The 27,993-nt window shown below is 50.6% G+C and overlaps 1 protein-coding gene across 13 annotated transcripts; it reads right to left on the reverse strand.

Annotated features, from left to right (window-relative positions):
• Window positions 1-3,014: 3,014 nt before the first annotated feature.
• On the reverse strand, window positions 3,015-19,097 carry TRIP6 (thyroid hormone receptor interactor 6). Of its 13 annotated transcripts, none has more exons than XM_029580868.1 (10): window positions 18,943-19,097; window positions 17,941-18,062; window positions 17,437-17,624; window positions 7,156-7,275; window positions 6,263-6,829; window positions 5,818-5,908; window positions 5,221-5,390; window positions 4,652-4,830; window positions 4,326-4,446; window positions 3,015-4,038 (listed from the first exon to the last, which is right to left on the reverse strand). In XM_029580868.1, exons 2-10 carry the CDS (start codon window positions 18,050-18,052, stop codon window positions 3,907-3,909), a joined length of 1,680 nt encoding a protein of 559 aa, XP_029436728.1. In that variant the 5' UTR covers window positions 18,053-18,062; window positions 18,943-19,097; the 3' UTR covers window positions 3,015-3,906. The 13 variants fall into 13 exon arrangements, with proteins under 13 accessions (XP_029436728.1, XP_029436738.1, XP_029436729.1 ...); XM_029580878.1 differs by having other exon boundaries at window positions 18,939-19,012; XM_029580869.1 differs by lacking the exon at window positions 18,943-19,097 and adding an exon at window positions 18,764-18,774.
• Window positions 19,098-27,993: the final 8,896 nt, after the last annotated feature.

Genomic DNA, 27,993 nt, shown 5'->3' on the forward strand with positions numbered 1-27,993 from the left:
ACTCCCTGCCTCCCTCCCCCCAACTTTCCCCTGAATTAGTAATAGGACAGTGAGTGAGTGAGAGCAGGTGGATTAATTGGGCCATGCAGTCTGCTCAGATACTCCGGGCCGCACTGCCACGGATATCCCCCAGCTGCCAGCCATGGGTGCTTGGCTGCTTGTAGGATATCGCTCCTTGTCCCAGTCAGTTTTTGTTGCCTTCTAATTTGGCTTCCTACGCTCCTGGATAGGTAAGCATACAAGTGCCCATACTCAATCTAACACCCAACCCAGCCCACCCCTCCCCAGGTTTCAGTATGGTTCAGGGTGAGGGAAAGGGGTGCCAGGCTTTTGGAAGCAAATCTCTCTCACTGCATGCATATAAATTCCTTTAAATGCATGCCCACCCCATCATCTCAGTTACCCTCTAGGCAGGCCAGGGTCAGACACTCCCTACCTTGGGGCTTACTTCGTTGCTTTTTGAGCCCTGGGAACCGGACCTGATGGAAATCGGACAGGGCACTGCTTCTCAAGAGAACCCTGCGTTCCTGGCAGTGCCAGCACCATCAGCGACACGGCCAGCAGCAGCGCCAGCCAGGGAAGCTGGCATCTCTCCAGGAAACATTTGTAAAAGTTTTACACAAACTTAACCCCCCCCCCCCCCCAAATAAATAAATAGCACTGACAAATCTACCCCCTTGTTTCTGTTCTAAAAGGCTGGTGCTGTTGCATTCCTAAATACCCCAGTAAAAGGCTCAGGGTGGGGGGGGTGCAAGCAGCAGCACCAAGATGGAGGCAGGTGATTAGGTTAGGTGTCGCTGCATCCCTCGGCGGCTCCCTCCCAGCCAGAGACTGCAGCCTTCTCACCATCCTCCAGCACAAGGCCCCTACCTACCATAACTGTGGCAGGGAGAAGAAAAGATATTACACACACACGTTGAGTTTGTTATATCTATCGGAGCAAGAAGTCCCCTGTCACACTCACAGGGAACCGCCTGGGACATTCCCATTCCAACTGATAACATGCTCAGTGTTAGAAAACCAGACACTGGAAATAAAGAAAAAAACCACAAGAACGGGATCTGGGACTAGAAGCGTCAGGACTGAGCGACCGTTCTGTACAGAGTGCGGTGGGACAGACGAGCACTAAGGAGCCAGAGACCTGGAAAATGTGGCAGGAGGACACAGACGTCACCCCTTTTATCTTGTGTGGCACCTGCCTGGTTAAAGAAAAAAGGGGGCCTCGCTCCTGTGTACATATTGCACTTTGCCAGTGCTCCCGGACCCAATGCAAGAATTACAAAGAGCACCGGCCGTCGCCGTGAGAGACTGCGATCCAACACCCAACCAAGCCTGGCGTAAGAATGAGGCAGATTCCTGTCAAGGTACAGAATGCACAAAACAATCCCTCCATACCTACAAGCTGCTCAAATATCCTCATCCAGGGGCAATGATTCCCCCCTCATTATAAAGCAGGTGCACTTGTCCCAGTTCCCATCTCTTACAGACACCTCCCTCCCCAATCATGCAGGCTTACATTTCTACTTCAGCAATAGGTGGCGGTGTGAGGTCCATATCTGCACTTTGTCTAGGGGTGTGCAAGGCATAGGTGTGTGTACTCACACACCCCAGTATAGGCACAGATACAGGTGCAGATGTAGGACACACAGGCTCGTGCCCACTTCCTGCACCTCATGGAGATGGGGAGGGGAGCAGTGAAAATCTTCTCTGTCCTGCAGGGGGCACAGTATGGGAATCAGAAGCCCATGTACTTGGAAGCCAGCCCTGGGGGGGAGGGGAACGATCTATGGAGACACAAGGAGTCTGAGAGAGGACCGACGACCCCCATGCTCACATTCATTAAGCTTTTCTTTATCCGGGACATTATCACTGCACTCACATGCAGGATGCACCGTGAGCATCTTTAGCACCAACTGCACATCACTCAGACAGTAGGAAGCAGCCTGTGAGCCCTAAGAAACCCTCCTGACCTGTGTTATAGGGGGGGGGGCAGCCCTGGAGAAGCAAAACCCACCCCCCACTTATCAGGGGCAGGGAGCAGGAAAGGTGATGTACTGGGAAGAGATTGGCCCAGCAGTAAAGCGCCTTCTGTGTTTAAGACTGGCAGGGGGTCAGGCAATGACAGAGGATAAAAAATAGATGGAGATACTTCAAGGGGTAGTAAAAAGAGCAGTTCAGTCTGCATCTCAGTCACAATATCAACTCCTCTCTCAGCTGCAGAGCCCCTGCTTCTTTTCTGACATCGCCTTTCACTTGGGCCCAAAGTCTTGTGTCTCACAAAATAAACGAGGTACAGGACTGTCCCACGCTGAAGAAGAAGAAGAAAAAAAAGATGGTACTGGCCCACTGAAGGAGAAAGGAAAAACAACAAAACAGGCCCAAGGATGCCCCAAGGTGAGCCAGGCCCAGAATGAACACAGCTTCAGAGGAGGAATCCGAGCCCGGCTGCGCTCTCAGCTGCTCCTATCAACCAGGAAACCAGCAGCAGCAGCAGGTAAAACACTATGGTTCACCTTTTACAGTCCTACACAGGCGGGAGCGGCGTCGATGGTCTGGAAAGCAAAACCAGCCCCCCCTGCAGCAGCCTGGGGGGGGGGGGGGTGGAAGCTGGGCCCCTGTTAGAAGGGTTAAAACCATTAAGGACCAGACAGACAGGGTCTGCACCCACCATTCTTCACACCCCTGCAAAAATCGAGCATCTCATTAAACTGATCCAGCCAAACGTTAAAACTAATCTCTCACCTAGAAGGGAGAACCCACAGGAACGAGCCGTGCTGCTGCCGGAGTCAGAGGAAATACTGAAGGGACACAGAGGGCACCCTGTCAACATTAGCTCTGACTCCATAACCCCTGGTCTGGACTGATCCGGGTACGTACAGGGAATGCCTTTCCTCATTCAGTCTAAGACCTAGCCCCTCGTGCCAGTCTGGCTGCAGGAAGATGTTCATATCGGAAGGAAAGGGGGGAGGAATACAACAATATACGAGGAATAAAAAGCAGCCAATGCAAAAAGGTGCTCATCAAAAAACTTTTATTGTGCAAGTCTGCCACAGAGTGAGAGGGAAAAAGTGCAAGTTTGCTCTCCCCACAGCTCACCCCGAAGGGGCTCAGCATGTCAGGGCCAAGGCTCAGATGTGTTTTTATTAAATTGGTAAAATGTCTTTAGAGCTAACAAACTCTCCCCTCAGTCCCAACCCAAGCAGGAGAGATCAGCCTGAGGGCAGCCACCTCAGCCCAGGACTGCTTTTCGCCTCACTGCATGCAGGCCCTTGTAACTTAACTCACCTGCACAATTCAGGACTACAACTCCCTGCATGCAATGGGGCAAAGGCAGGCCTGCCTCACCTTTTAAAGCTGATCTGAGGTGGCAACCCTATCAGAACCCTATTCACTGTCACTATCACAGAGCCAAGGTAGGGGGAGAAAGGGGGGAAAGAAAGAAAAGAAACTGTCCTTTGACCTTTCTATTGTCTTGACCTTTTGCTGCCCTTTCCCAGCCTATAATCAGGCAATGGACACAGAGTGTGTGTGTGTGTGGGGGGGGGGGGGGGGGGGGAAGTGTTAATATGGGGCAGAAAACATCAGGGATGTGAGATTCTGTCATTCCTCCTTCACCACACAGCTCATCACATTAACTCTGCCCCCACTCCACCAGAAATTACAAGAGGAAAAAAAAAAAAAAAAAAAAAAAAAAGTTATCCATAATCAAAAAACCACAACTGAAAGATTTAAAAAAAACCTCTCAAAAATAGAGAGCCAGCAGGCAACAACAAGTCCCTGAGGAGATCCTCACGTACTGCAGAACGATGGGTCTCCGGCCTCCGCTATGGCCAGAGAGCGTCACGCAGCTGGGGGTGGGGATCCTCGGTTCAACCTTGGCAATCGCTAGGGCGGGATGCACGGCGTCTAACAGTCAGTAGTGATCTTCGAAGAGAGTTCCTGGATCCTGCAGGCGCTACAGCTCTTGCACAAGATGTGACCATCCAGGGGGTAACAGCCCCGGCCTTCACCCTCTGAGGACAGTATCAGCCCACACTCCTGCAAGAGATGGGAAGAAGGGTCAGCAGCAGACGGGCCTGGGATCTCACAGTACCACCCATCCCCCCCTCCCACAGGGTCAGGGTGCTATTGCCTCTCCCTCAACCATTATCTCCATCGCATCTCCCCACTGGCCCCCGGTGTCCATTATCCCCTTCTCACCCCAAGCCCTAGCCCTGGAGATGGATTCTGGCACCTGTCCCCAATCTCTAACCTCCCTCCCACCCCCACAGACCCCCAGGGAGGATGGATCTCCATCGCCTCTCCTCATCCCCGCCTCCTCTCACCTCACACTTGTAACAGTTAATGTGGAAGCTGCGGTCCAGAGCCACGATCCTCACAGTCTCCTCCTGCCCTGGCTCTGGCATGATGGCATTCCCACACACAGAGCACCGAGGGGCAAACTTCCTGCCAAAAAAGCAAGCAGAGATGGGGGATTCAGGAAGGCAACCACTCCAAAAAGCAGCTACACTGCAGACTCTCTTCAAAAAAAAAAAAAAAGTCATTGGGGGGAACCATTTCATATTGCCCCCAAAAAGCTACCGCAGCTAGGCCGCCAAAAGGGCCTGAAAAGCTCGTGGCGAGACCCCGGCACCCCCGACTCAGTTCTCACAAGTGGAAGTCTTCAATGCAGTGGATCTGGCTGGTTGCGTCCACGGTAAAGGGTACACCGTCCAGGCAGCGCCGACACACCACGCAGACAAAGCACTCCGGGTGGTAGGTCTTCCCCACAGCTCGAAGGATCCGGTCCAGAATGGGCTTGGAACAGAGGCTGCACTTCTCCAGGGTGACCTTGAGGGGGGGGCAGAGAGGCAGAGAAGACTTAGAGGGATGGGGGGGGGGTGGCAGAGACCACATGATTGGACAAGCACCCACATCCCACCCCGATTCACAGAGTCTCGCCTGAATGGCCGTTATGCAGGAAGACAATCCCCCCCTCCCAGCCCCAGTGAAGGGTGGGGGGGGGGGGGGGGGAATACGAAGACACCACCGTTCATGCAAACATAAAAAAAAAAAAAAAAATCGCCCCGACAGCAGCAGCACCGCGAGTGCCAAGGAGGCGCGTGGTGGGATCCTGGTCCCTTAAGCTTCCTTTGCAGAAGGGACCGGGGGGGGGGGGGGGGGGGGGGGGTGGTCAGCAGCTGGGCCTCCCTCCCTCCTCTGCGCCAGAGCGGCACTTACGATGTAGCAGGCCTCGCAGTAGGACTTCTTGTCAATGCAGTAGAAGGGCTGACCCCGCAGGCGGCCCCGGCAGGCGATGCAGGTGAAGCATTCCACGTGGAACACCTGCTCCATGGCGATGCAGCCGGTGCCGTCCCCCACCACGTTCTCGCCGCAGCGCGAGCAGCGGCCTGCAAGCAGGAAAGGCAAACGTGAGCGCTACACACACACGTGGTGCAGGCAGTGGCAATGCAAGTTTCACCCCCCCAGCACAGACCATGGCAGTGACAGATTTAGGGCCCCCCCCCCCCCTGGGAAAAAAAAAAAAAAAAAAAAAAAAAAAAAAAATCAGACAACAGGGAGCAAAAGGTCTAAGGCCCAGCCCCACCATTTCCCCTGGTGGCTCAGGGAGAGTCTTGTGGCAAAAAAAAAAAAATCAAAATTCTGAAGCGCATCGTCGAACCTTTCCGTCCTTTATAATTTATTTGTATTGGGATCTCAAGCATGGGCACATGGCGGAGATCTCTGGGATGGAGAGGAGGTCAGCAGCCACGCAAGCTTCTCGCTCCCCTCAGTTGTGTGCGGCCGCAGCCAGTTCTGAGTCAATAAAGCACCTACCGAAGTATTCGCCAGCAGGAGGGTGGTTCATGTCATAAACGAGTTTTTTTGTCAGTCTGTCCAGCTCTTCCTCCGGCCTGGTCAGGGAGCCCTGAAAACCCAAATCACAACAGGGTCAAGTCTGCCATCTCCCTCCCATGACTGCACCTGCAGACCCAGGTTCCAATCCCTCCACCACCAAGCTCTCGCTCACAAGCTTTTCCTCTACTCTTAGCCACACCAAACACTCTCTGGATTAACATGAGCCTATATTAATTATATTACACTTTCTATCTGGGATTTGGCATTTGTGGACCACAGGGAGGAGGAATGGGATCTCTGCTTATGTTGTACGCTAATTAAGCCGTTGATTATGCTTGTTGCAGATTTTGTATTTATACCTTTTGAAAAATTAATTTAAAAAAACAAAAAAAAACAAACCACGTCCAAATTACCAGACCGTTACCTGTGGTTGATAGCCAACAAGGCCTTCAGGGGTTGCCCGAAGCTGGCCCTGCTCTTCCTTGCTGGTCTTCCCGCTCCCTGGCTGGTACTGGGTCCCCGAGGGCTTGGCTCCAGAACCGTACAGTGGCGGCTCTGCTCTCCTGACGCCATGAAGCCCATACCCCGTGCCTAGGGTGGGGTCCGGTCTGCCAGGGTACTGAAGGGGCTGGTACCAGCTCTGCTCCCCATACGACGGCCGTGACGGGGCGCGGGGCCCGTGAGCTTGCTCCACTCGGCGGTGCGGCTGCGTGTAGCTTGGCACAGGCTGCGCCACCTGCACCTGGATGTTGAGCGAGGAGCCGGCAGGAGTGGAGGCGGTGGCATACGGTGCCGGGGTGGGCTGCGGGTAGGACTTCTGGGGCATACGCTGGGGAGGACCACCGTACCACTCCTGGGGGGCGTAACCGGGTGCCTTCGACGTGGCACCGTAAGGAGCAGAGTTCGAGGGAGGGCCTGGTTTGTAGGCGGTCGGTGCTCTAAGAACAGGTCCGGAGGGCGAGGCTGCTGAATATGCAATGCTGTCAAAGTTCTGTGGAGGAAAGAGAAGGGAGGTTACAGCTGACCACTGGGACTCTTGTTACCGACCTTACAAGATAGAGAAAGTGTCCCCAGCTCTGGTCACTCTCTCTCTGTGTGACCTGCGAGGAGTCCTTTTATCTCCCTCAGCTCTAATTCTCAGTGCGCGCCACTTTCCCTCTTTACGTGTATAGTCAGGCACCAGCATCGTCTTCAGAAGCTCTCTTACAGCAGTAATCCTGCCCTCCACCCCGAAGCAGCTGCACATCTGGCTTCTGAAGCGAGCTTGGGGGGGGGGGGGGGTGGTTTGTGCTTTCCCACATCCTGGTCTGCCATCACCTGTCTGTCCACCCGGCGTGGAGGCCCAGTGCTCTCCATGTGGGCCAGCAGGCTGGTCAGTGCATCAATCTCCGTGTCCAGGCTGGAGGGGCGCTGAGGCCTGGGGTCTGGAGACCGGGCCTGCGAGAAGAGAGGCGGAGATAAGGTATGTGTGTGATGAGTTCCACCACAAAACCCAAAAGGTTAAATCAGATAATGGCAAATATGTATCTTAATATATTAGGATTATTTGTTTCTTTGAGTTTCTTCCTGTCCTTGATTTACTTATAAATTAGCTAATTTTATTTTAATGCATACATTATGCAAGATTAAATATTACCTTTGATTGTATTTCTCTCCAACTTTTATTATTTTTATGCTAGTTACTTATGCAATATTTTTTTCAGTTATGATTATTATATTTAGTTTTATTTTATTATCAATTGTAAACCGTTTTGGTCAATCTATATTATGACAGTATATAAATACTTTTATTTAAAACACCAGGGGGGGGGGAGGAATTGTTTTCAGATTAAAGCAGCAAGACCAGCAAAAGAAAATGGCTCCTATAGGAAAATTGGTTCTTACCTGCTAATTTTCGTTCCTGTAGTACCACGGATCAGTCCAGACCATGGGTTGAGCCTCCTCTCCAGCAGGTGGAACCAGAGGAAAAAAAAATTAACTTAAAGGCATAGCTCACCCTGCGCTCCTCAGTATAAACATTAACAAAGCAGAAAAAGAAAAATCGAATAAGGTCAAGCAAGTAACAACTCAACAGTAATAAGATAACGCCAATTTGGAAGAGTATTATACATAGCTCTTAATTGTGAAAGTAACATCTGGTGCCTTATGAATCTTTTATTTAATACTTCTGTAGGATAAAAAAGGCATTTACCAGCACTGCAAAAGGGAAAAAAAAAAAAAAAAAAAGCTACAAGCGGACTAAAAAAGTAGACCGGGAGGGAACCTGGACTGATCCGTGGTACTACAGGAGCGAAAGTTAGCAGGTAAGAACCAATTTTCCTTTCCCTGTACGTACCTGGATCAGTCCAGACAGCTGGGATGTAACAAAGCTTCCCTAGTTAGGGTGGGACCGAGACAGTCCCGCTTGGAGTACCTGTCTGCTGAAGGAACCAAAAAAAAAGGTGCCTGAACGTAGAGACGATAATGCCGAGCAAACATATGTAAGGATTTCCAAATGGCCACTCTGCAAATTTCTTGTGGGGAAACCAGCTAGCTCTCTGCCCAAGAAGTAGCTTGCGAGCACAACGAATGGGCCTTTAGACCGTCCATAACTGGCCAGCCCTGGCAGAGATACGCGGACGCAATAGCTTCCTTTAGCCAGCGAGCTATAGTAGCTTTAGAGGCCTTCTGCCCCTTATGAGGGCCGCTCCATAAAACAAAGATGAGTGGAAACTCTGAAATCATTAGTGACCTGTAAGTACTGCAAGAGAACTCTCTTAACATCCAAACGGCATAAATCACCACTAGCCCAGCTGGCAATATCCTCCTGAGAAAAAAAGTCAGTTAGTGGAGCTCCCTGCCGACATGAAAGAAGAGACAACCTTTGGCAGGAAAGAGGGAAAGAGACCCCTGAATCAGAGAACCTCAAGAAGAGTTCTCTACAGGATAAAGCTTGCAGTTCAGATACCCTCCGGGCCGAACAAATAGCCACCAGGAACAGTGTCTTAAGCGTGAGGTCTTTGACCGTGGACAGACGTAGAGGTTCAAAAGGTGCCTCGCAGGGAACCCAAAGGACCAGGTTAAGACTCCAAGACGGGCATGTATGCCGGATGGGCGGATTCAAATGCTTAGCCCCCTTAAGAAAACGCACCACATCCAGATGGGATGCCACCGTGTAACCGTCTAATTTCCCCAAAAGAGAGCCAAGAGCTGAGACTTGAACACGCAAGGAGTTGAAAGACAAGTCCTTGGAGAGACCATTCTGGACAAAGGAGAACACTAGAGACAATGAGGCCCTGTGCGTTGAAACCCCAAGTTCCGTACACATGGTATCAAACACTCTCCAAACTCGAACATACGCCAGCGATGTAGAGGTTTTACAAGCCCGCAACAGCGTGGAGATGACTTCCTCCTTATAGCCTCTCTTTCTTAGAAGCCTCTATTCAAAAGCCAGGCCACTAGAGAAAAGTGATCCGCCTGCTCGAAAAATACGGGACCTTGTCGGAGGAGATTGTGAAGGGGACAGAGTCGAAGAGGGCCATCCGACATGAGATTCACGAGATCTGCGAACCATGGTATGTGGGGCCACTGGCGCGATGAGAATTACCGGCCCGTTGTGAACCTCCATCCTTCGGAGTACCTTTCCCACCAGAGGCCATGGGGGAAATACATATAGAGGACATCGTTGGGCCAGGGCAGGACCAGAGCATCCACGCCCTCCAAGCTGTGTTCCCTTCTGTGAATGAAGAACCTGGGAGCTTTTGTGTTTCTCAAGGTGGCCATCAAGTCCAGGTGGGGAACCCCCCACTTGTGTACAACTAGGTCCATCACCTCTGACAAGTCCCACTCTCCGGGGTTGAGATACTGATGACTGAGGAAGTCGGCCTGAACATTCTCCTTCCCCGCAATGTGTGAGGCCGCCAGGCATTCCAAGTGACGCTCCACCCAATCGAACAGCTTGCTGGCATCCAAGGCCACCAGGCGACTCCTGGCGATTGATATAAGCCACCGTCGTTGCATTGTCTGAGAGGACTCACCGCCTCGTGACGAAGCAAGGGAAGGAAGAACTTGAGAGCCAGACGGTTGATGTGCCAATTGGACTGGACTGTGGACCACCAGCCCTGAATCAAGACTGCCCCCCAGCCAGAAAGGCTGGCATCCGTTGTCACAATCATCCACTGGGAAGACTCCAGGGGCATCCCCTTCGAGAGGTGGTCGAGAGAGAGCCACCACCGTATGCTGACAGTAGATTCAGGAAGTGGTAGAATTGCCCAAAAATCTTCCAAAACCGGCTTCCAATGGGCAAGCAAAGCTTTCTGCAAGGGTCGCATATGCGCAAACACCCAGGGAACCAAATCTATGGTAGAGGCCATGAAGCCCAGTATTTGAAGGTAATCCCAGGCCGTGGGCTTTGAGAAAGATACAAGAAGCGGTACCTGATTCATGAGCTTGAGCGCCCTGGTTTTGGGTAGGGAGACCTTGGATTTGCAGGTGTCTAAGCGAGCTCCCAGAAACAGACAGGGTTTGAGGTTGCTCTTGGAGTAGTTGACTATCCATCCGAGGGAGGTAAGCAGCGATACAATACGGCTCACTGCTGTCACACAGAGCTCCATCGACTTCGCCCGGATAAGCCAGTTGTCCAGGTAGGGATGGACTAGGACTCCTTCTTGCTGAAGAAAAGCCACTACCACCACCATCACCTTGGTGAACATGCGAGGAGCAGTGGCCAATCCGAACGGGAGAGCCTGAAACTGCAGGTGCCGGCCCAGAATTTTTAAGCGAAGGAACCTTTGGTGCTCCTTGCAAATAGGATGTGCAGGTAAGCCTCGGTGAGGTTGAGAGAAGCCAGAAACTCGCCGGAGCAAACTGCCGCTATGACCGCATGCAGGGTTTCCATTCGAAAATGGGGAACCTTGAGAGCCCAATTGACCCAATTGAGGTCTAGGATTGGTTGGAAAGAGCCATCCTTCTTGGGCACGATGAAGTAAATGAAATACTAGCTGGATCGGCAGGCCTTTTCCGAGTGCCACAAGGAGATATCAGGTGGCAGTCCGGAAGGTCGAGCAAATTCTAAAGCGTAACCATTTCTGATCACAGCCAGGACCCATTGATCCATAGTAATTTTGGCCCATTCCCCGAGAAAGAGAGACAGACGTCCACCTAAGACAGGAACAGAGGAATGGGCCTTCCGCATCTCATTGTGAGGACTTGGCGCCGGATCCTTGGGGGTTTCCATCTCGGAATGGCCGACATCCCCGAAAGGAATGAGACCATGCCTGAGATCTGGAGGGGGTATTCCGCTGAAAAGACCCACGAGAGCACGAAGGATAAAAGGATTTGGACTGGTCTTGAAGATCTTTTAAAGCCGTCGACCCCACCACTGGGATGGTAGTGCGTTTGGTGACCGCGGACACTGAAGCATCAACTTTGGGGAATTTAAGCATGTCGAGGGCCGGATCTGGCAGGGGATACAGCTTATCCCATCGCCCTGCTCACCCAGAGGCTAGAATCGGGGGATTCCCATTCCGGGAATAGGAGCTGCATAAGCATAGGATGAAACGGGAAGGTACGAAGCGGAGCCCTTAAGCCAGCTAGGACCAGATCCACAGTGCAGGAAGTGGATGCACTGGCAGTATCTTCCGGTGGGACTTCAATCCCTAGTTCATCCAGAACAAAGGGAATAAGCAGATCCAGCTCCTCGTGTTTAAATAACAGCAGGACCCGTGGTTCATCTCCTTCTACGCGTGGATTCACAAGCAGCAGATCTAGATCTGAATCAGAATCTGGCAAAGGAGCCAGATTCTGATTCCGATCCGGAGGGTAAAGAGTATCTGAGCCCCCGGGTACAGTGTGGACCCTAGTAGCCCCCTGCGGGTCCGGTGGGCCAGTGCCCTGGCCACCGACCAAATGAGGAATCTTAGTCGGGGGAGGGCCTGGAACGGGATCCCCCTGTGCCTCCAAGCTGGCCAAACAGACCTGTGTAGAAGAAGCACGAACTCTGTGGAAAAACCATGGTAAGACTTGTCAGGTACCTGTGGGGGAGGGGCCCCTTGAGAATCAAAATTTGTAAAAAGGGGGGCCCCCATGGGGTTTACGTCAAGCTGAGAGCGTAATAAATCAGGCTCCCCTCCCCCCCCGAGGCTCTGAAACTGCTTCGAGGTCCGGACACAAAATGGCCGCTGTTCCCGCGATTTTCCGAGGGAGGGCCGGCCCGGACTCACGCTTAGCGACCCGACCCCGGGTCGTCAACTTAGAAGCAGTCCCAGAGGGTCCTTCCCCTTCGGGTAAGCAGACAGAGCAGAGCCCTTCACGGGAGAGTCGTGACGCAGGCTCCCCGCAGGCGAGGCAGAGAGGTGACCTTGGCATCGGGTGGCAAGAAATCAGCTGAGCTGAAAAAGATAGTGAAGCGTGGGAGCCGGCAAAACAGCTGTGAGGCACTTAAATCCCTGCCGGTCGGCGTAACAGCCGCATAAATAGACTTTCTCCCTCTGCTTCAGATTAAAACAAGCAGAAATACTGTCTCCTTTACTCCCCCCCCCCTTTTTTTTTGTTTTTGGGTTTTGTTTTTTTTTTTTTTTTTTTAAACTTTGTTGAACTTTCACCACAACAGAGGAATGGCAACGTCTCTGCAAGGGGACCTGAGGTAAGAACATCTCAGGGAAGACCAAAGCAGTAAGGGGGGGTGACTGGACCACCAATATCACCCCCTGTGCAGGGAAATTGTTATGGCTACTGGGAACTGGAGTCCTAGGCTGAATAATCAAGGGGAAATCCCCCCTAGGACTCCTTAAGAGCTAGGAGACAGAACAGTCTCCTGTAAGTTTAAAAAAAAAAAGTTGGAACAGTTTATTTTAATACTTGCTTGACCCAATGTAGAAGAAAACACTGAAATATCTGAGGAGAGGAACCGCAGGTTCGTCTGACTGCATCTGCTGGAACCAGAGAAATACTGAGGAGCGCAGGGTGAGCTATGCCCATCAGTTATTTTTTTCTCTGGTTCCATCTGCTGGACTGATCCGGGTACGTACAGGGAACTGCTGATTTTTGTTCCTGTAGTACCACAGCTGGAGTTTTGCCTCCTTTCCAGCAGATGGAGACAGAGAAAGTTTTGCAGACACTGCCACATAACCTGGTGCGCCACCTGCAGTCCCTCGGTATTGACCTGTACCCAAGCCAAGACAGTAACAAGCATAACCACCATTAACGTGCTAATATCCCCCTAAACAAGTAGTAGGAAGTGGACACTAATGGATATATTTTTCCAACCTTAAAAATGTGAGGAACTAATCAAAATCTGTGCCATTCTTCAGACTAATTACAATAACAGATCGAGCGAACTCTCCAATTCTCCCCACATCGACGGGGCAGGACTCTGGACCGATCTGTGGTACTACAGGAAAGAAAGTTAGCAGGTGAGAACCAATTTTCTTTTCCCTGTACGTACCCGGATCAGTCCAGACTCCCGGGACGCACCATAGGTTCCCTAAACAGATTGGGACCGCGAGAGTCCCGCTCAAAGTACACTTTCACCAAAACCCATGGTCTCTGGGGCCTGGACATCTAAACAGTAAAGCCTGGCGAAAGTGTGCAACGACTTCCAAGTAGCCGCCCGACCAATCTCTCGTGGCGATACCTGTTGACATTCAGCCCAGGAAGCCACCCCAGGATGAGCAGAGCGAGCCCTTAACCCCCTCGGTGATAGGACAACCCTGACAGATGCACAGCGAACCTATAGCTTCCTCCAACCACTGCGCTACGGTGGATTTTGAAGCTTTAGGACCCCTTTTTTTGCACCACTCCATAGCACAAAAAGATGGACAGACAACCGGAAGCTGATGGTGACCTTAAGGTACCACAACAACGCCCGCTTTACATCCAGAAGTCTCAACCCTCATGTGAAGCATCCAAAGTTTGGAAAGCTCTGATTGACTTAAGGTGGAACGAGGACACCACCTTCGCTTGGAAGGAGCTGCCCGCTACGCGGCTCCAGAATCCTTAATTCTCAAAACAAGGATTCCTACATGACAAAGCCTGAAATCCTTCTAGCAGAACAAATTGCCATCAAGAAAGCCACCTTTAAGCTGAGATCTTTCAGAGTAGCCCTTCTAAGAGGCTCGAACGGAGCCACCCCCCCCCCCCCCCCCCCCCAAGGACCTAGTGAAGGCTCCAAAAGGGACCCAACTTCTGAACCGGAGGACACAAATGCTCCCCCCCCCCCTTGTCTGATGTGATCTTGGCCCACACTTTTTTTTTTTTTTTTTTTTTTTTAAACAAGAAGTCAACCAACCCCCCTATGACTGGAACCGAGGAGTGGACCAACCTGGCTCCACCACCACCACCCTGGCCAGAGCCATCTCTACTGGGCTTTTGACCTCGAAAGGACTGGTTCCAGGACCACCCCGCGGTCTGCCTCTGGGCTCCTCCCAAAGCCCAATTCTGCCTTAAGACTCCCATTCCCTCTGAACAGAGAATACAGAGGAGAAGATCCTCTTCCCCCTTTCGGTTTATCCTCCGGCAATTTGTGGTCTTTATTCTCTCCCAGATGTTTTATCAGCTCCTCCAAGCCTTCTCCAAAAAGCAGCTTTCCTTTTGAAAGTTAACACTCCTGAGACTTGGACGAAACATCCACGGACCAGTTTCGCAACTAAAGAAGTTGCCTGGTCGAGACCGCTGACATCATAACGCGTCGACTCCACAAACCACCACAGCCTCCAGCCGCTCTGCCTCCGATGCAGGCAGACATCGATTTATCTGCCTGTAACTGCTGCATCCATCGCAGTCCAACCCCAAAACAAAGCTGCTGCACATTGTAGCTTGTATGCCTAGGGCAGACACCTCAAAAAAAGTCTCCTTGAGATTGACTTCCAGCTTCCTATCCTGCCGATCCAGCCACCAGAATGGTTGTCTTTTTAGTAAAGAGACAGACACCAAGGCATCCAGCTTTGGAAGCCTTGACAGCTCAAGCGTGTCCTCTGGCAAAGGATATAATTTATCCATTGTTCTACCAACCTTTAAGCCAGTCTCCGGAGTAACCCACTCCCTGACCACTAACTTATGGAAAGGCCTTCGCTGGACCTCGTAAGCCATCCATGACTGGATCTACCTCGTCCTGATTGGATTCTACTCGTGGAACCATCCTTAAGGACACAGGGGGATCAGGGGTCCCAACTCTTCTCTGTGGAAAAGACAAACCACCTTTGGATCATCCCCCTCAACAGCTAGGGCTTTTTCCGGCCCCTCTTCCGGATCCTGTCCTGCATCTTCCAAATCCTCAGAGCGGTCGTCTAGTGTCAGACTGTGTGGGCACACCAAGGACTCACCGAACACTTGTAGCCTGTGAAACCCTGGCCCTCTTCCTGGGTTGTGGACCCGACGCCCCCAAGGCAGCTCTCCTGGCAAAATAAGCCTTGTGCAGTAACAGGACGAAATCTGATGAGGTTGCAGAAACATCAGAATCCTCCCCCAGGAGGTCCTCGTCCTTCCCCAGCCCCTAATCAGCCAGGGACAGTGACCGAGGGAGATTCCCCTCCCCCTGCAGCAGCAAAAGACGATAAACATGGCTGTCGTTCCCACGCTAATTGGGAAGGTCCCCACTGCTTCCCCTGATGCACCTGACACACTGCTTTTCTGACACCGCCGCAGTCATCCCCGAGCTGCCTGCTCCCCCAGAGAAACAGCAGGAACAAAAACCGGCTCGAGAGTGTACTTAGCCTGCCAGGACCCTGCCGGGCTTCAGCACCACTCTCACTCCAAGTCGATCGATAGGAAAAACAAAAAAAAATAAAGCAAATCCCCTTTAATATATAAACTTTACAGAAAAGACAAATGCTACGTCCCTTAAATCAAAATGTGGCAGCAGGCTCTGCAAGTCCTTCTGGGGGAGAGGGAACTGGCTCCACTAGATTTCTACCCCCGGGCGGATGAAGGACCGAGCAATAAGAGGGTCTCCAACCCCTGCTCATCAACCTCAGAACCAGGAGGGATGGCCCCACCAGGACAGCTCCAAGAAACTATCTATTCCTTTTTGGTTTGGGGGTTTATTTTTTGCTTTTTATTTAAAACCTAGTTTCCAGACTGCAGGTTCTGCAGCTCCACCATCTGCTGGAGACAGAGTAATACTGAGGGACGCCAGGTGGCACACCAGGTTGTGGCAATGTCTGCAAAACTTTCTCTGTCGCCATCTGCTGGAAGGGAGGCAAAACCCAGGCGTCTGGACTGATCTGGGTAGGTACAGGGAAAGACAGATTTAAGTTGTGTGCAGTTCTAGTCACCTTGGATCCGGGATAGTGGAACTAGAAAAATGTACAGAGAAAGGCAACAAAAATGATAAAGTGGATGGAACGTCTCCCTTATGAAGAAAGGCTATCCAGGTTGGGGCTCTTCAGCCTGGAGACGAGACAACAGACGGGATATGATAGAGGTTTATAAATTCATGAGTTGGGGGGGACGGGACAGATAAATGGTACTAGAACTATGAAACTGGTAACAGATTTCAAACAATGTAAGCAAGTATTTCTTCAGCCAACGCGCATTTAAGCTGTGGAATCTGTTGCTGGAGGATGTGGTCAAGGTTAACAGTGTAGCTGGATTTTAAAATGTCTAGGACAAGTTCCCGGAGGTCGGATTCATTAACAATTACTACCCAGGCAGATTCAGGGAATCATCAGCAACTATTTCCAGGAAACCGAAACAGGGAAGGGATCTGCTGGGTGCTTCTTTCGAGCAGCACGGATCGGACTCCGTTTGAGACAGGCTGCTGGGCTTGATAGATGAGGATAGATGATAGAAGGGAGGAGGAATAGCCTAGTGGTTAGAGCAGTGGACTGTGAACCAGGAGACCAGGGTTCAAGTCCCGCTGTTGCTCCTTGTGACCTTGGGCAAGTCACTTTACCCTCCATTGCCTCAGGTACAAAAACTTAGATTGTGAGCCCTCTGGGGATAGGGAAATACCTCCAGTACCTGAATGTAAACCGGTGTGATTTCTCAATTGAGATCAAATGTCGGTATATAAAAATAATAAATAAATAAATAAATAGATCATGCAACAGCGGTCAGAAAAAGCAAATAAAACGTTAGGAATCATCTGGAAAAGGGGAATAAGAATGGAGCATAATCATATTGCCCCCGTATTGATCCATGGCCTAACTGCACCTCAAATACCGTGTGCAGTTCTGATTGCCCCCTTCTCAAAAGGGGCAGGGACTAGAAAAGGTGTAGTGGAGGATGGCGATTGATGTATAATTAAGCTGTGGAATCTGTTACCAGAGGATGTGGTTTGGGCAAATTCTAGGAGGAAGAGTGCATAAAACATAAGCAGGGTAGACTAGAGAAGCCATTACTATCCCTGGGAGTACATAACAGGACTTAGATATTCTTTATGGGATCTGCTAGGTACTTGTGACTTGGTAGGAGCACTGTGGGAGTCAGAACTGCTCTCCCCTATTTTTCATTCCAATCTGATATTTTGATCCCTGAGAAAATACTTTCTGAAGTATTTGAAAATCGCTTCCTATTTAGCCACCTCCCAAAATTATGACTCTGGGTACACTGAGGGATGGAGTGGAGTGTGGTTGAGAGAGGCACAGCCCTGCTGATCATTCTCAGAAATCCCTGACCTACCAGAACCTGGAAGGAAGCACTGGTAGGGGAACCAGGCCCCCAGGCAGCCGGAGCCCTCTCCTCCTTTGAGATGGAGGTCACTGGGTAGCGTCGATCGGAGGTCCCCGGGGAGAGTGGGCGGAATCCTCCAGGGCCCAGAGGAACAGCTCCAGCATCTTCTGGATAGGAACGCAGAGGGGAAAATGCCCCTGAGGAAGAGAGAGAAAGAGTGTGACATTTTAGAGGGAGCCAGGAGGGAGATGCACCCCTTTCTTCTTCTCCCAGGCCCAACGCTGCCACTACCTGAGGGCACCCGCTGATATTAGGGTCCACCTCCCACGGCCCCAGCACCATTCTCATATGAGCCATATGCTCATTTGGGTGCAGGCACAGTGGCAAACTTACGCTGTGGCTTGTGGACGGTGGGCATGGACACGGAACTTACGCTGTGGCTTGTGGACGGTGGGCATGGACACGGAACTTACGCTGTGGCTTGTGGACGGTGGGCATGGACACGGAACTTACGCTGTGGCTTGTGGACGGTGGGCATGGACACGGAAACATTGCTGCCACCAGCTATGCCCGGCTGTTCAGGGGAACCAAGGTGCCTTGGGGGTAGCCAGGTTGGCCCAGACATATCAAGAGACCTATAAAGGAAAGAAATTAATTTTCCATTATGTTCTCAGCCTGCAGCACCCAGGAGCTCAGCCCAGCTGAAATCTTGAGTCTCCTGTGACCTTGCCCCTTGCCTGTCTCGTGCGGAAAAAGCTGCTTGGAGAACACCAAGAGACCACCACAATATGAATGCAACTAAAGCCACCCCCAGTTTCCTTCCGAGACACACAAATCACCCTGCTGGCACCCTGATGCTCGCCCTGCCCCCGACTCTCCCCTGCAGGGAGCGGGCAGGGTGGAGTCACTGTGCTCGAAAAGGCAAGGCAAGATCCTGCTGCGGGTCCAAACACGTTGGCCAGAGTCCGCGCTGCTGCGAGAGCGTGTCGTCTTCCTCCTCTGCACCCCATCTGCTCCCGACTGCCTCCTGCCACCCCCCCGCTGCTGGGACAGTCCAGGCCAGGCCTCTTCCTCCCCAGTGTGCAGCCCAGCCAAGGATGAGGGAGAAAGGGGGCAATCCAAGACCACCACGCCTCCCCCTCCCCTGCAAGTGTGGAACTGCGAGGGTCCTGTCCCCAAAGTCTGAGAAACTAAAGCATAGCAAGAGCTCGCGGGGGAGGGAAGAGACAACCGAACGAGAGCAGGGGTCAGGGAGTGCTTCCTCCAGAAATCAAGGATCAGTAGGGGCAGTCCCAGTTTTTGGGCGCCTTCCCAATCTGCCACCCAAGGTACTTGCCTATGTCTAAACCCAGCCCTGGGGAGAGGGATGGTGGTGGGGGGAGAAAAACAAAGAGGAGGGAAAGTGGAGGGGAGGAAAAAGAAAGGAAAGCGGACAGGGGGAGGGGGGGAACGAAGGAGAGACTGTCAGAGGGGGGAGGAGAGTCAGAGAATCAAAAGGGGCAGGCTCTCACCTACCCAGAGTCGGTAGCTTGCTCACTCGCTCCCGGTTTCCGCTTCCGGTCCCCGAGCACCTCGTCTCGTCTCCTCTCCGTTACACAAACTTTCTTCTCCCCCTCCGGGGAGAAACTTTTCAGCCCTGCCCCTCCCCGACGTCATCGCATTCCAACCCCTCCCCCGGCACGTGAGCGAGCCCGGCCCCGCCCCTGTCTGGCGCAGGAAGAGGACGCGGGGGGGGGGGGGCGGCCACGTGTGGCTAAAGCACGCGCGAGCCCGTGAGCCCGCCCAGGGGTGCGCGCGCTCGGCGAGGGCTGGCCGGGCTCCGGAGATTTTCGCCCGCCTTTAGGCGTTTAATTATCTCTCCTGCAGCGTTTTGGGAGCCCTTCTCTGGCCTGCTGGCTCCCTTGTTTAGCTCTTTGCCAGTGGTGCAGTTAGAACTTCAGGGGCTCTCTGGCACTAAAGACTTTTGGGGGCCCTCTCACTTCTCATTTAGCCGGATGATTTACGGGTTAACCAGCTAAATCACAGCTTTTTAAATATTGGGGCCCTTGCTTGTAGCCGGATAAAAAAAAGCGCTCCCGGGTGAACCTAAGTTATCCTGCTAACTTGGCTGCTTTTCCATTGTATCCGCTTAAGTTAGCCAGATAAAAGAGTTGCCTTGGAGCAAGTAAAGTATCTGGAAAGCTTTAAGCATATAAGAAGTTGCCATACTGGATCAGACCGAGGGTCCATCAAGCCCAGCATCCTGTTTCCAATAGTGGCCAATCCAGTTTGCAAGTACCCAAACATTAAATAGATCCCATGCTACTAATGCTGGTAATAGTGGTTATTCCCTAAGTCAGCTTGATTAATAGTTTATGGACAACCTTTTTAAGCCCAGCTACACTAACAGCTTTCACTACATGCTCTGGCAATGAATTCCAGAGCTTAATTATGCACTGAGTAAAAAAGTATTTTCTCTTAATAGTTTTAAATGTATCAGCTAGTAAAGACGTTGAATGTTCCCTAGTTTTCGTAAACAATCGATTAACATATACTCGTTCCACTTCATAGACCTCTATCATATCTCCCCTCAGCCGTCTCTTCTCCAAGCAGAAGAGTCATAAGAGGGGAATCATTCCACCCCCTTTATCATTTTGGTTGTTAAAATGTGTTGAGTGAAAAATAATTTTCTGCGATTTGTTTTGAATGTGCTGCTTGCTAGCTTCAAGAACTGTCCCCTTGTCTTTGTATTTTGAAAGAATAAATAACCGATTTACATTTACCTGTTCTGTTCAACTCATGATTTGATAGACCTCGCTCTCACCTAACCTCAAGCTTTTCCTCATAGGGGAGCCGTTCCATGCCCCTTATCATTTTGGTCACCTTTCTCTAGTACCGCAATCCTGTTGCTAGGGTAGTAATCGAAGTGTAAGCTCCTGGCGTTGCTGTCTGAGCAACGCAGGAAGCTGCAGGGTTCGCAGTCCTGGGACCAGATTAGCCTTCACTAACGTGCCATTTGGGTGAGAGGGTTAGGGTTGGGGTGAGGGGGTGTGGTGCAAGAGAGAGAGAGGAGGGGATGGCTGGCACCAGCCAGGAATACTTTTATTTTTAAATTTCATTTGGAGGGTGTTGGGGGCCTGGACCGGCAGGGCGAACTGAATCGGGCCACAGATCCGCACGGGACTTGTTTTTCTTATTTCAAAAACCTCTGCCACTTAGCCGGCTACATTCTTTTCAGTGAATTGTCTAAACTGTTGCTACGTTAAATTGGTTTACACTAACTCTGGTCAACGTGCAAATGGCCTTATGCTCCTCTGCTGCTCCTCTTAATTATACTGTGAACCACTTTGAGTGAGTTTCGTAGTCCAAAAAGTCTGGTAACAAATCAGAATAAGTTAATCAAGGTGCTGTGCAGTGGATGTTGCCTGTCTGGACTTTCGTATGGTTCCCGACGCCATCCCGCACAGAAGATTGGCGAGTAAGCCGGGCCGTGTGGGAGTAGGACAGAAAGCTGGAAATCAGGCGAGGAACTGGCTGAGCGGCAGGACCCAGAGAGCGGGCGCTCCATGGCGTCTGCTCCGGCGAGGGCGAAGGGACCGGTTCTTCTCGACACCTCTAAGAGCGACACTGTGGAGGAAAAATACCCTTAATGCGTGCAGACGGACGGCAAGATCTTTTAACAGAGGGGGCGGGCTGGAAGGGGTGGAAATCAAACATTCCAGGAGCTTGAGAACTGTGCTTCAGTGCAAAAAAAAAAAAAAGGGTAAAATCCCTGCATCCGAGCCAGGGAAATCCATCAGTCACTTATTGATTAGGGGGACAAGAGCTGACAAATAGGAAACAGGAAAGGGGACCCAGCACTAATCACCTCAGGTGGCCTGAAGGCTGCAGGAGTAGTAAAGCAATTGAGAAGGCCCCATGGTGTGTGCTAAGGTGTATGAGGAGAGGTGCATCAGCTGGAAATCGGAGGTAATAATAGCTCTGTGTAGGTCACTAGGGAGCCCCCCGCCTCGAGATCTGTGTTCAGTTCTAGAGGCCGGAGAGGTTGGGAGGACAGAAGCAGTCCAGAGGAGGGTTTTACCTGCATGGGCTGGCAGGTTGACTCGGCTGCGCCTCCCAGCTAGAAAGCAGCAACCCCTTGCAGGCGGTTAAAGTATACGGCTGGCAGCTGGGAGACATCCTTAGCCGGATGCCGGGTGATGGCCGCGGCTGGAACTTTGCGCGGATGGCGTCTCCCATTCTCGGCCTTTGCAGGCGGGTTGGCTGGCCCCCTCGCTTTTCTCTCCGCCTGTGCCAGCGCAGGGCCGACGGGGCCCAAGGCGGGCTCCGAGAATGGTACGCTCCATGGCGGCCGGGGAGAGAGGAGATACTGCCCCCCCCCCCACCCCCCAACCAAGCCCTCCCTTGCCCTCCCCCCCCCCCCCCCCCATGAATTTCCTGCGTGTTGTGGCGCTCCGTCAATGCCATGGCCGGGGGGGGGAACGGGGGTTGTGTCTCCCGCTGCAGGTGGCGGTGCCTCTTAAATCCGCCGCCACCCCGCGGCCCTAGAGTAACAGCAGCCCGCGCAGGCACACAGGTCACACACACACACACACCACACCACACCACCCCTCCCCAAAGCCGGCCCTGCGGCACCGTTCCTGCCCGTTGGTCTGCCTGCCCTTGTTTGTCTGACTGTCTGTCCTCTTGCTTTATCTGTCTATTTGTGAGCTTGTCTCTGGGTCTGTCTCTGTTTATGTATGCCTGTCTGTTTGTCTGTCTGTCTCCAGGTGGCAGGGTGCTGGAGCAAATGGTAAAATTATAAAACAAAAAAAAAACAAAAAAATGAGAGAGAGAGAAAACCTCAGGCCCTTCCTTCCCATCCTATTTCCTCCCTTTTAACACAATGCGAGGAAACCACCCCCACGGTAAAAACAAGGCAGGAAGCGAGGACCATGCACATACATGGACTTTCTAGCACTTTTCCATGTTTACCCTAGTCGGAGTGGCCTGATCCCCACCGGGTTCTGGTCATTTTCAGTGGCGTGATTTGTGGGCCCCTGGATGGCCCTTGCACCCCTCTCCTCCCGCCAAGTTGCAAAGTCCGAGGGGCTCCGTTCAGTGGAAGCTGTGGGTGCCCCCTGGGTGAGCAGAAGTGACCACGCTGCTGCTGGAGTTGCTTTTGCGTCCCATATGGAAAAGCACTGAAACGTTTATGAAACATTGAACTGAAAGTGCTGCAGGTCTGGAAGTCGCTGCGAGCAAGCAGCGGCACGGGGGGGGGGGTCCGAGGTGGGATCTGGGGCAGTTTTACTTCCTGCAGGAGGAGGTGTGGGTGATGTCACAGTGATGAGGTCACAGCGTGGATCTCTGGAGAAGCTTTCTAGTGCTAGACACGGGCTGTGAAAAGAAAGGCGACCCCGCCCTCAAGGGCAGAACCAAGGTCCTTCCCCCCAGCTCACTTCTGCACTCCCTGGGTGGGGGCGATATTCAAAAGATGTGTGCAGTTAATGTTTAACTGCATAAATCTAACCCGATAAAATCACGTCTCCTGCTAAGCGGCTGGTTCAGCCAGGGCTGGGTTGGGGGTCTGTCCGGGGCAGAACCGCTCCAATTTAGCCAGATAGCATGATATTTGGCGTTAACTGGCTGAATTTGTGCAGACAACTCTGCGAGTGCCAACGGCTTCCCTAAAATCTAACCACACGAGTTTTATGTGATGGAATAAAACCTGATATTCAGCTGAGTGCTTAACTGGTTTAAGTGCAGCTGATCATCTCTGGTCCAATTAACTTTGTCCATTCTACCGCCACTCATTATAAACCCTTCTGTGTCCTCTCCCTCGCCCCCCCCCCCTTCCCCCTCCCATGACCAGCCCTGCCACATTCCCAAGATCGTAAGAACATTTATTTATTTATTTATTTAAATTCTTTTAATATACCGATGCTCAAGACCAGGTCTTATCGTACCGGTTTACAATGAACTAGGGGGAAAAAACCAGTTAACAATGGAAGCAAGAAATTACAGTATAACAGGGAATGTGGAACTTGGTTGTTAGAGAAAAAGGATAGGTTAAACAATTTCTAACTGGAGAACAAAGCAAATAAGCAGAAACGTGAGTGTTTACATGGTAAGCATTATATACAAAATTACGTCGTGTGTAATATAAGACAAGTTATATTAAAGTGCAGTTAGCCGAGAAATAGTTCCTTTTTTGAGTTGCTGAAGGAGGACGCAACCGCGGGGTATGTAACTGTGGGGGTGATCCTGCGGTTTCTTCAGGGGTATGCTTGGGCGAACAGCCAAGTTTTTAATTTTTTTTCTGAAAGTGATATGGCAATGTTCCTGGCGGAGATCTGGCGGAAGAGAGTTCCAGTGATGCGGACCGGCAGTTGATAGAGCACGTTTTTCAATGGTGTTGTGGAGAACGGACTTTTTTGGGGGAACCTGGAGGGAATCTCTGTATGCAGATCTGGTGGGTCTTGCAGAGGCGTGTGGTTTGAGGGGTATGGTAAGCTGGAGCGAGGATTCCTGAAATAAGGTTTTGTGGATAATAGTAAGTGTCTTGAAGAGAATTCTGTGGCGAATGGGTAGCCAGTGGAGTATTTTTAGAATCGGGGTGATGTGGTCCATGCGGCGAGAGTTTGTGAGGATCCTGGCTGCAGCGTTTTGCAGCATTTGAAGAGGTTTGGTAGAAGAGGCCGGGAGACCTAGCAACAAAGCATTACAATAGTCAATCTTTGAGAATAGTATGGCTTGAAGGACCGAACGGTAGTCGTGGAAGTGTAGAAGAGGTCTTAACTGTTTTAGTACCTGTAGTTTATAAAAACCTTCTTTGGTGGTGTTGTTGATGAATTTTTTGAGGTTCATTCTGGAGTCTAGGAATGTCCCCAGGTTTCTCACTTGACTTGTTAGTGGTGTGTTGGTATTGAAGGCTAGCGGGTTATTATCATTGGGGGAAATGATTAGCAGTTCGGTCTTGGACGTATTGAGTACGAGGCAGAGACTTGTGAGAAGGAGGTTGATGGTGTGGAGGCAGCTATTCCAGTAGTTTAGGGTGTCTGAAACTGGATCCTTGATGGGGATTAGGATCTGCACATCGTCTGCATAGATGAAGTATGTGAGGTTGAGATTATTGAGGAGTTGGCATAGGGGGAGAAGATATATGTTGAATAGGGTCGGCGAGAGAGAGGAACCCTGGGGAACTCCTTGTTTGGCAGCTACAGGGTGAGACTCTTTGTTGATTATTTTAACTTTATAGTATCTGTCGCTTAGAAAGGATTTTAACCAGAGGAGTGCAGCCCCTGAAATGCCTATTTCCATCAGACGGTTGATGAGGATTGTGTGGTTAACTGTGTCGAACGCTGCCGAGATGTCTAGCAGGGCTAGTAAGTATGATTGACCTTTGTCGAGACCCAACAGGATGTTGTCCGTTAATGAGAGAAGGAGAGATTCTGTATTTCTGCATTTCCTGAAACCGAATTGCGATGGATATAGTATGTTGTGGGATTCGAGGTAGTCAGTGAGTCTGGTATTGACCAGCTTCTCCATTAGCTTGGCTATGAAAGGTAGGTTAGCGATAGGGCGAAAATTTGTGGGGTTAGATGGGTCCAAGTTGGGTTTTTTTAGTAATGGTTTCAGCGAGGCTGTTTTTAAAGCATCCGGGACAGTACCGTTTGAGAGTGAACAGTTAATGATGTCGGCCAAAGGTTTGGCGATGATGTTAGGGATTGTGAGAAGGAGTTTGGTCGGGATTTGGTCTATAGGGTGCGAAGAGGGCTTCATTTTCTTGATGATAGATTCTATTTCCAGGGATGATGTAGTATCAAAAGATTCTAGAGACCGTTTGTGTGTCAGTGGGGCATGGTTTTGGTCAGGAGGAGGCTGGGAGTTGGGAATGGGGTTGGAAGATAGTAGCGGGATAAGTAAATTTTTTATTTTGTTGTCGAAGAAGACTGCCAGCTCGGAGGATTTGTTTTGTGCTTCTTCTTCCGGGATGGCTGGAGGAATAGGGGTGGTGAGTGTGGCAACATATGAGAAGAGAGTTTTTGGGTCATACAGGAAGCCGTGTATTTTTTTGGCGTAGAAGTCCCTTTTGGTACGAAGAATAGTGGCCCTATAGTAGCTCATTGTGGTTTTGTAGGAGGCCCGTGCAGTGGTGGTGGGATTCTTCCGCCATTGTTGTTCTTTGTGTTGAAGGCTTTGTTTAAGTGTTCTTAATTCTGATGAGAACCAGGGTTTTTTTGTTAGTACGGGCAGGATTAATATGTTTGGATGTCAAGGGGCATAATTTATCAGCTGCTGCGTGGGTGATAGTTAACCAGGAGTTCATGGCGGTGTCCGCATTTGTGAGGTCCAGGTTAGTTAGTTCCTTGGTGAGCGTGTTGCTGAGAGCATCCATGGAGCATGTTTTTCTAAATTGGATCGTGGATTTGGTGTTGTTGGTGGTGGGTTTTTTCTTTATGGATATTTCAGTTTCAATTTCGATTTCGAACATGCCATACTGGGTCAGACCAAGGGTCCATGAAGCCCAGCATCCTGTTTCCAACAGTGGCCAATCCAAGTCACAAGTACCTGACAAGTACCCAAATGTTAAACAGATCCCATGCTACTAATACCAGCCACAAGCAGTGGCTATTCCCTATTGATTAATAGCAGTTTATGGATTTCTCCTCTACAGGCCGACACAGTACAGTGCGCTCCAATGGAGCGCACTGTTAGCCTGCTATTGGACGCACGTTTTCCCTTACCCCTTATTCAGTAAGGGGAGGAAAACGCGCGTCCAACCCGCGGCACCTAATAGCGCCCTCAACTTGCAAATGCATGTTGAAGGCCCTATTAGGTATTCCCGTGCGATTCAGAAAGTAAAATGTGCAGCCAAGCCTCACATTTTACTTTCAGAAATTAGCGCCAACCCAAAGGTAGGCGCTAATTTCTTCCGGCACCGGGAAAGTGCACAGAAAAGCAGTAAAAACTGCTTTTCTGTGCACCCTCTGACTTAATATCATGGCGATATTAAGTCGGAGGTCCCGAAGAGTAAAAAAAGTAAAAAAAAAAAAAATTTTGAATTCTGCCCGCGGCTGTCGGACCGGAAACCGGATGCTCAATTTTGCCGGCGTCCGGTTTCCGAGCCCATGGCTGTCAGCGGGCTCGAGAACCGACGCCGGCAAAATTGAGCATCAGCTGTCAAACCCGCTGACAGCTGCCGCTCCGGGCTAAAAGGAGGCACTAGGGACGCGCTAGTGTCCCTAGTGCCTCCTTTTCCCCATTTGTACTGCACCACCTAATTTGAATACTGAATCACGTGCACTGGTGAGGGGCCGGTGCACACGCCAGGAGAGTGGGCGTTCGTCCACTCTCCCGCGGACTTTACTGAATCGGCCTGCTAGTAACTTATCCAAACCTTTTTTAAACCCATCTATACTATGCCTTAAGCACATCCTCTGGCAATGAATTCCAGAGTTTAATTGTGTGTTGAGTGAAAGGAATTTTCTCCACTTTGTTTTAAATGTGCTACTTGCTTACTTCATGGAGTGACCCCCTAATCCTTGTATTATCCAAAAGAGTAAATAACTGATTCACATTTACCCGCTCTAGACCTCTCTTGATTTTGTAAACTATCCCTCCTCAGCCGTCTCTTCTCCAAGCTGAACAGCCTTAACCTCTTTAGCCTTTCCTCATAGGGGAGCTGTTCCATCCCCTTTATCATTTTAGTCGCCTTCTCTGTACCTTCTCCAGTGCAATTATATCTTTTTTGAGATGCGGAAACCAGAATTGCACAGAGTATTCAAGGTGCTGTCTAACCATAGAGCAATACAGAGACATTATGCTATCTTTCGTTTTATTCACCATTCTCTTCCTAATAATTCCTAACATTCTGTTTGCTTTTTTGACTGTCGCAGCACACTGAGCCGACGATTTCAATGTATTATCCACTATGACGCCTAGATCTCTTTCTTGGGTGGTAGCTCCTAATATGGAACCTAACACTGTGTAACTATAGCATGGGTTATTTTTCCCTATATGCATCACCTTGCACTTATCCACATTAAATTTCATCTGCCATTTGGATGCCCAAGCTTCGTCTCACAAGGTCCTCCTGCAATTTATCACAATCCACATGTGATTTATCTACTCTGAATAATTTTGTGTCATCCACAAATTTGATTACCTCACTCATCGTATTCCTTTCCAGATCATTTATATATATATATATTGAAAAGCACCGGTCCAAGTACAGATCCCTGAGGCACTCCACTGTTTACCCTTTTCCACTGAGAAAATTGACCATTTAATCCTACTCTCTGTTTCCTGTCTTTTAACCAGTTTGTAATCCATGAAAGGACATCGCCTCCTATCCCATGACTTTTTAGTTTTCCTAGAAGCCTCTCATGAAGGACTTTGTCAAACACCTTCTGAAAATCCAAATACACCACATCTACCGATTCACTTTTGTCCACATGTTTATTAACCCCTTCAAAAAAAATGTAGGAGATTTGTGAGGCAAGACTTCCCTTGGGTAAATCCATGCTGGCTGTGTCCCGTTAAACCATGTCTATCTATATGCTCTGTGATTTTTCCCGGCACTGAAGTCAGGCTCACTGGTCT

The sequence above is a fragment of the Rhinatrema bivittatum genome, chromosome 16 (genome assembly GCF_901001135.1).
Source record: "Rhinatrema bivittatum chromosome 16, aRhiBiv1.1, whole genome shotgun sequence".
In the NCBI taxonomy this organism is placed as follows: domain Eukaryota; kingdom Metazoa; phylum Chordata; class Amphibia; order Gymnophiona; family Rhinatrematidae; genus Rhinatrema; species Rhinatrema bivittatum.

What these genes read in the sequence shown, in the direction of transcription:
- TRIP6 (XM_029580868.1), bottom strand. Translation starts at nt 18,052, where the DNA reads ATGTCTGGGCCAACCTGGCTACCCCCAAGGCACCTTGGTTCCCCTGAA. An exon ending in TCCTGCTGGCGAATACTTCG is followed by an intron (nt 5,391 to 5,817) that starts GTAGGTGCTTTA and finishes TCCTGCTTGCAG; the next exon opens with GCCGCTGCTCGCGCTGCGGC. An exon ending in TTAACTGTTACAAGTGTGAG is followed by an intron (nt 4,039 to 4,325) that starts GTGAGAGGAGGC and finishes CATCTCTTGCAG; the next exon opens with GAGTGTGGGCTGATACTGTC.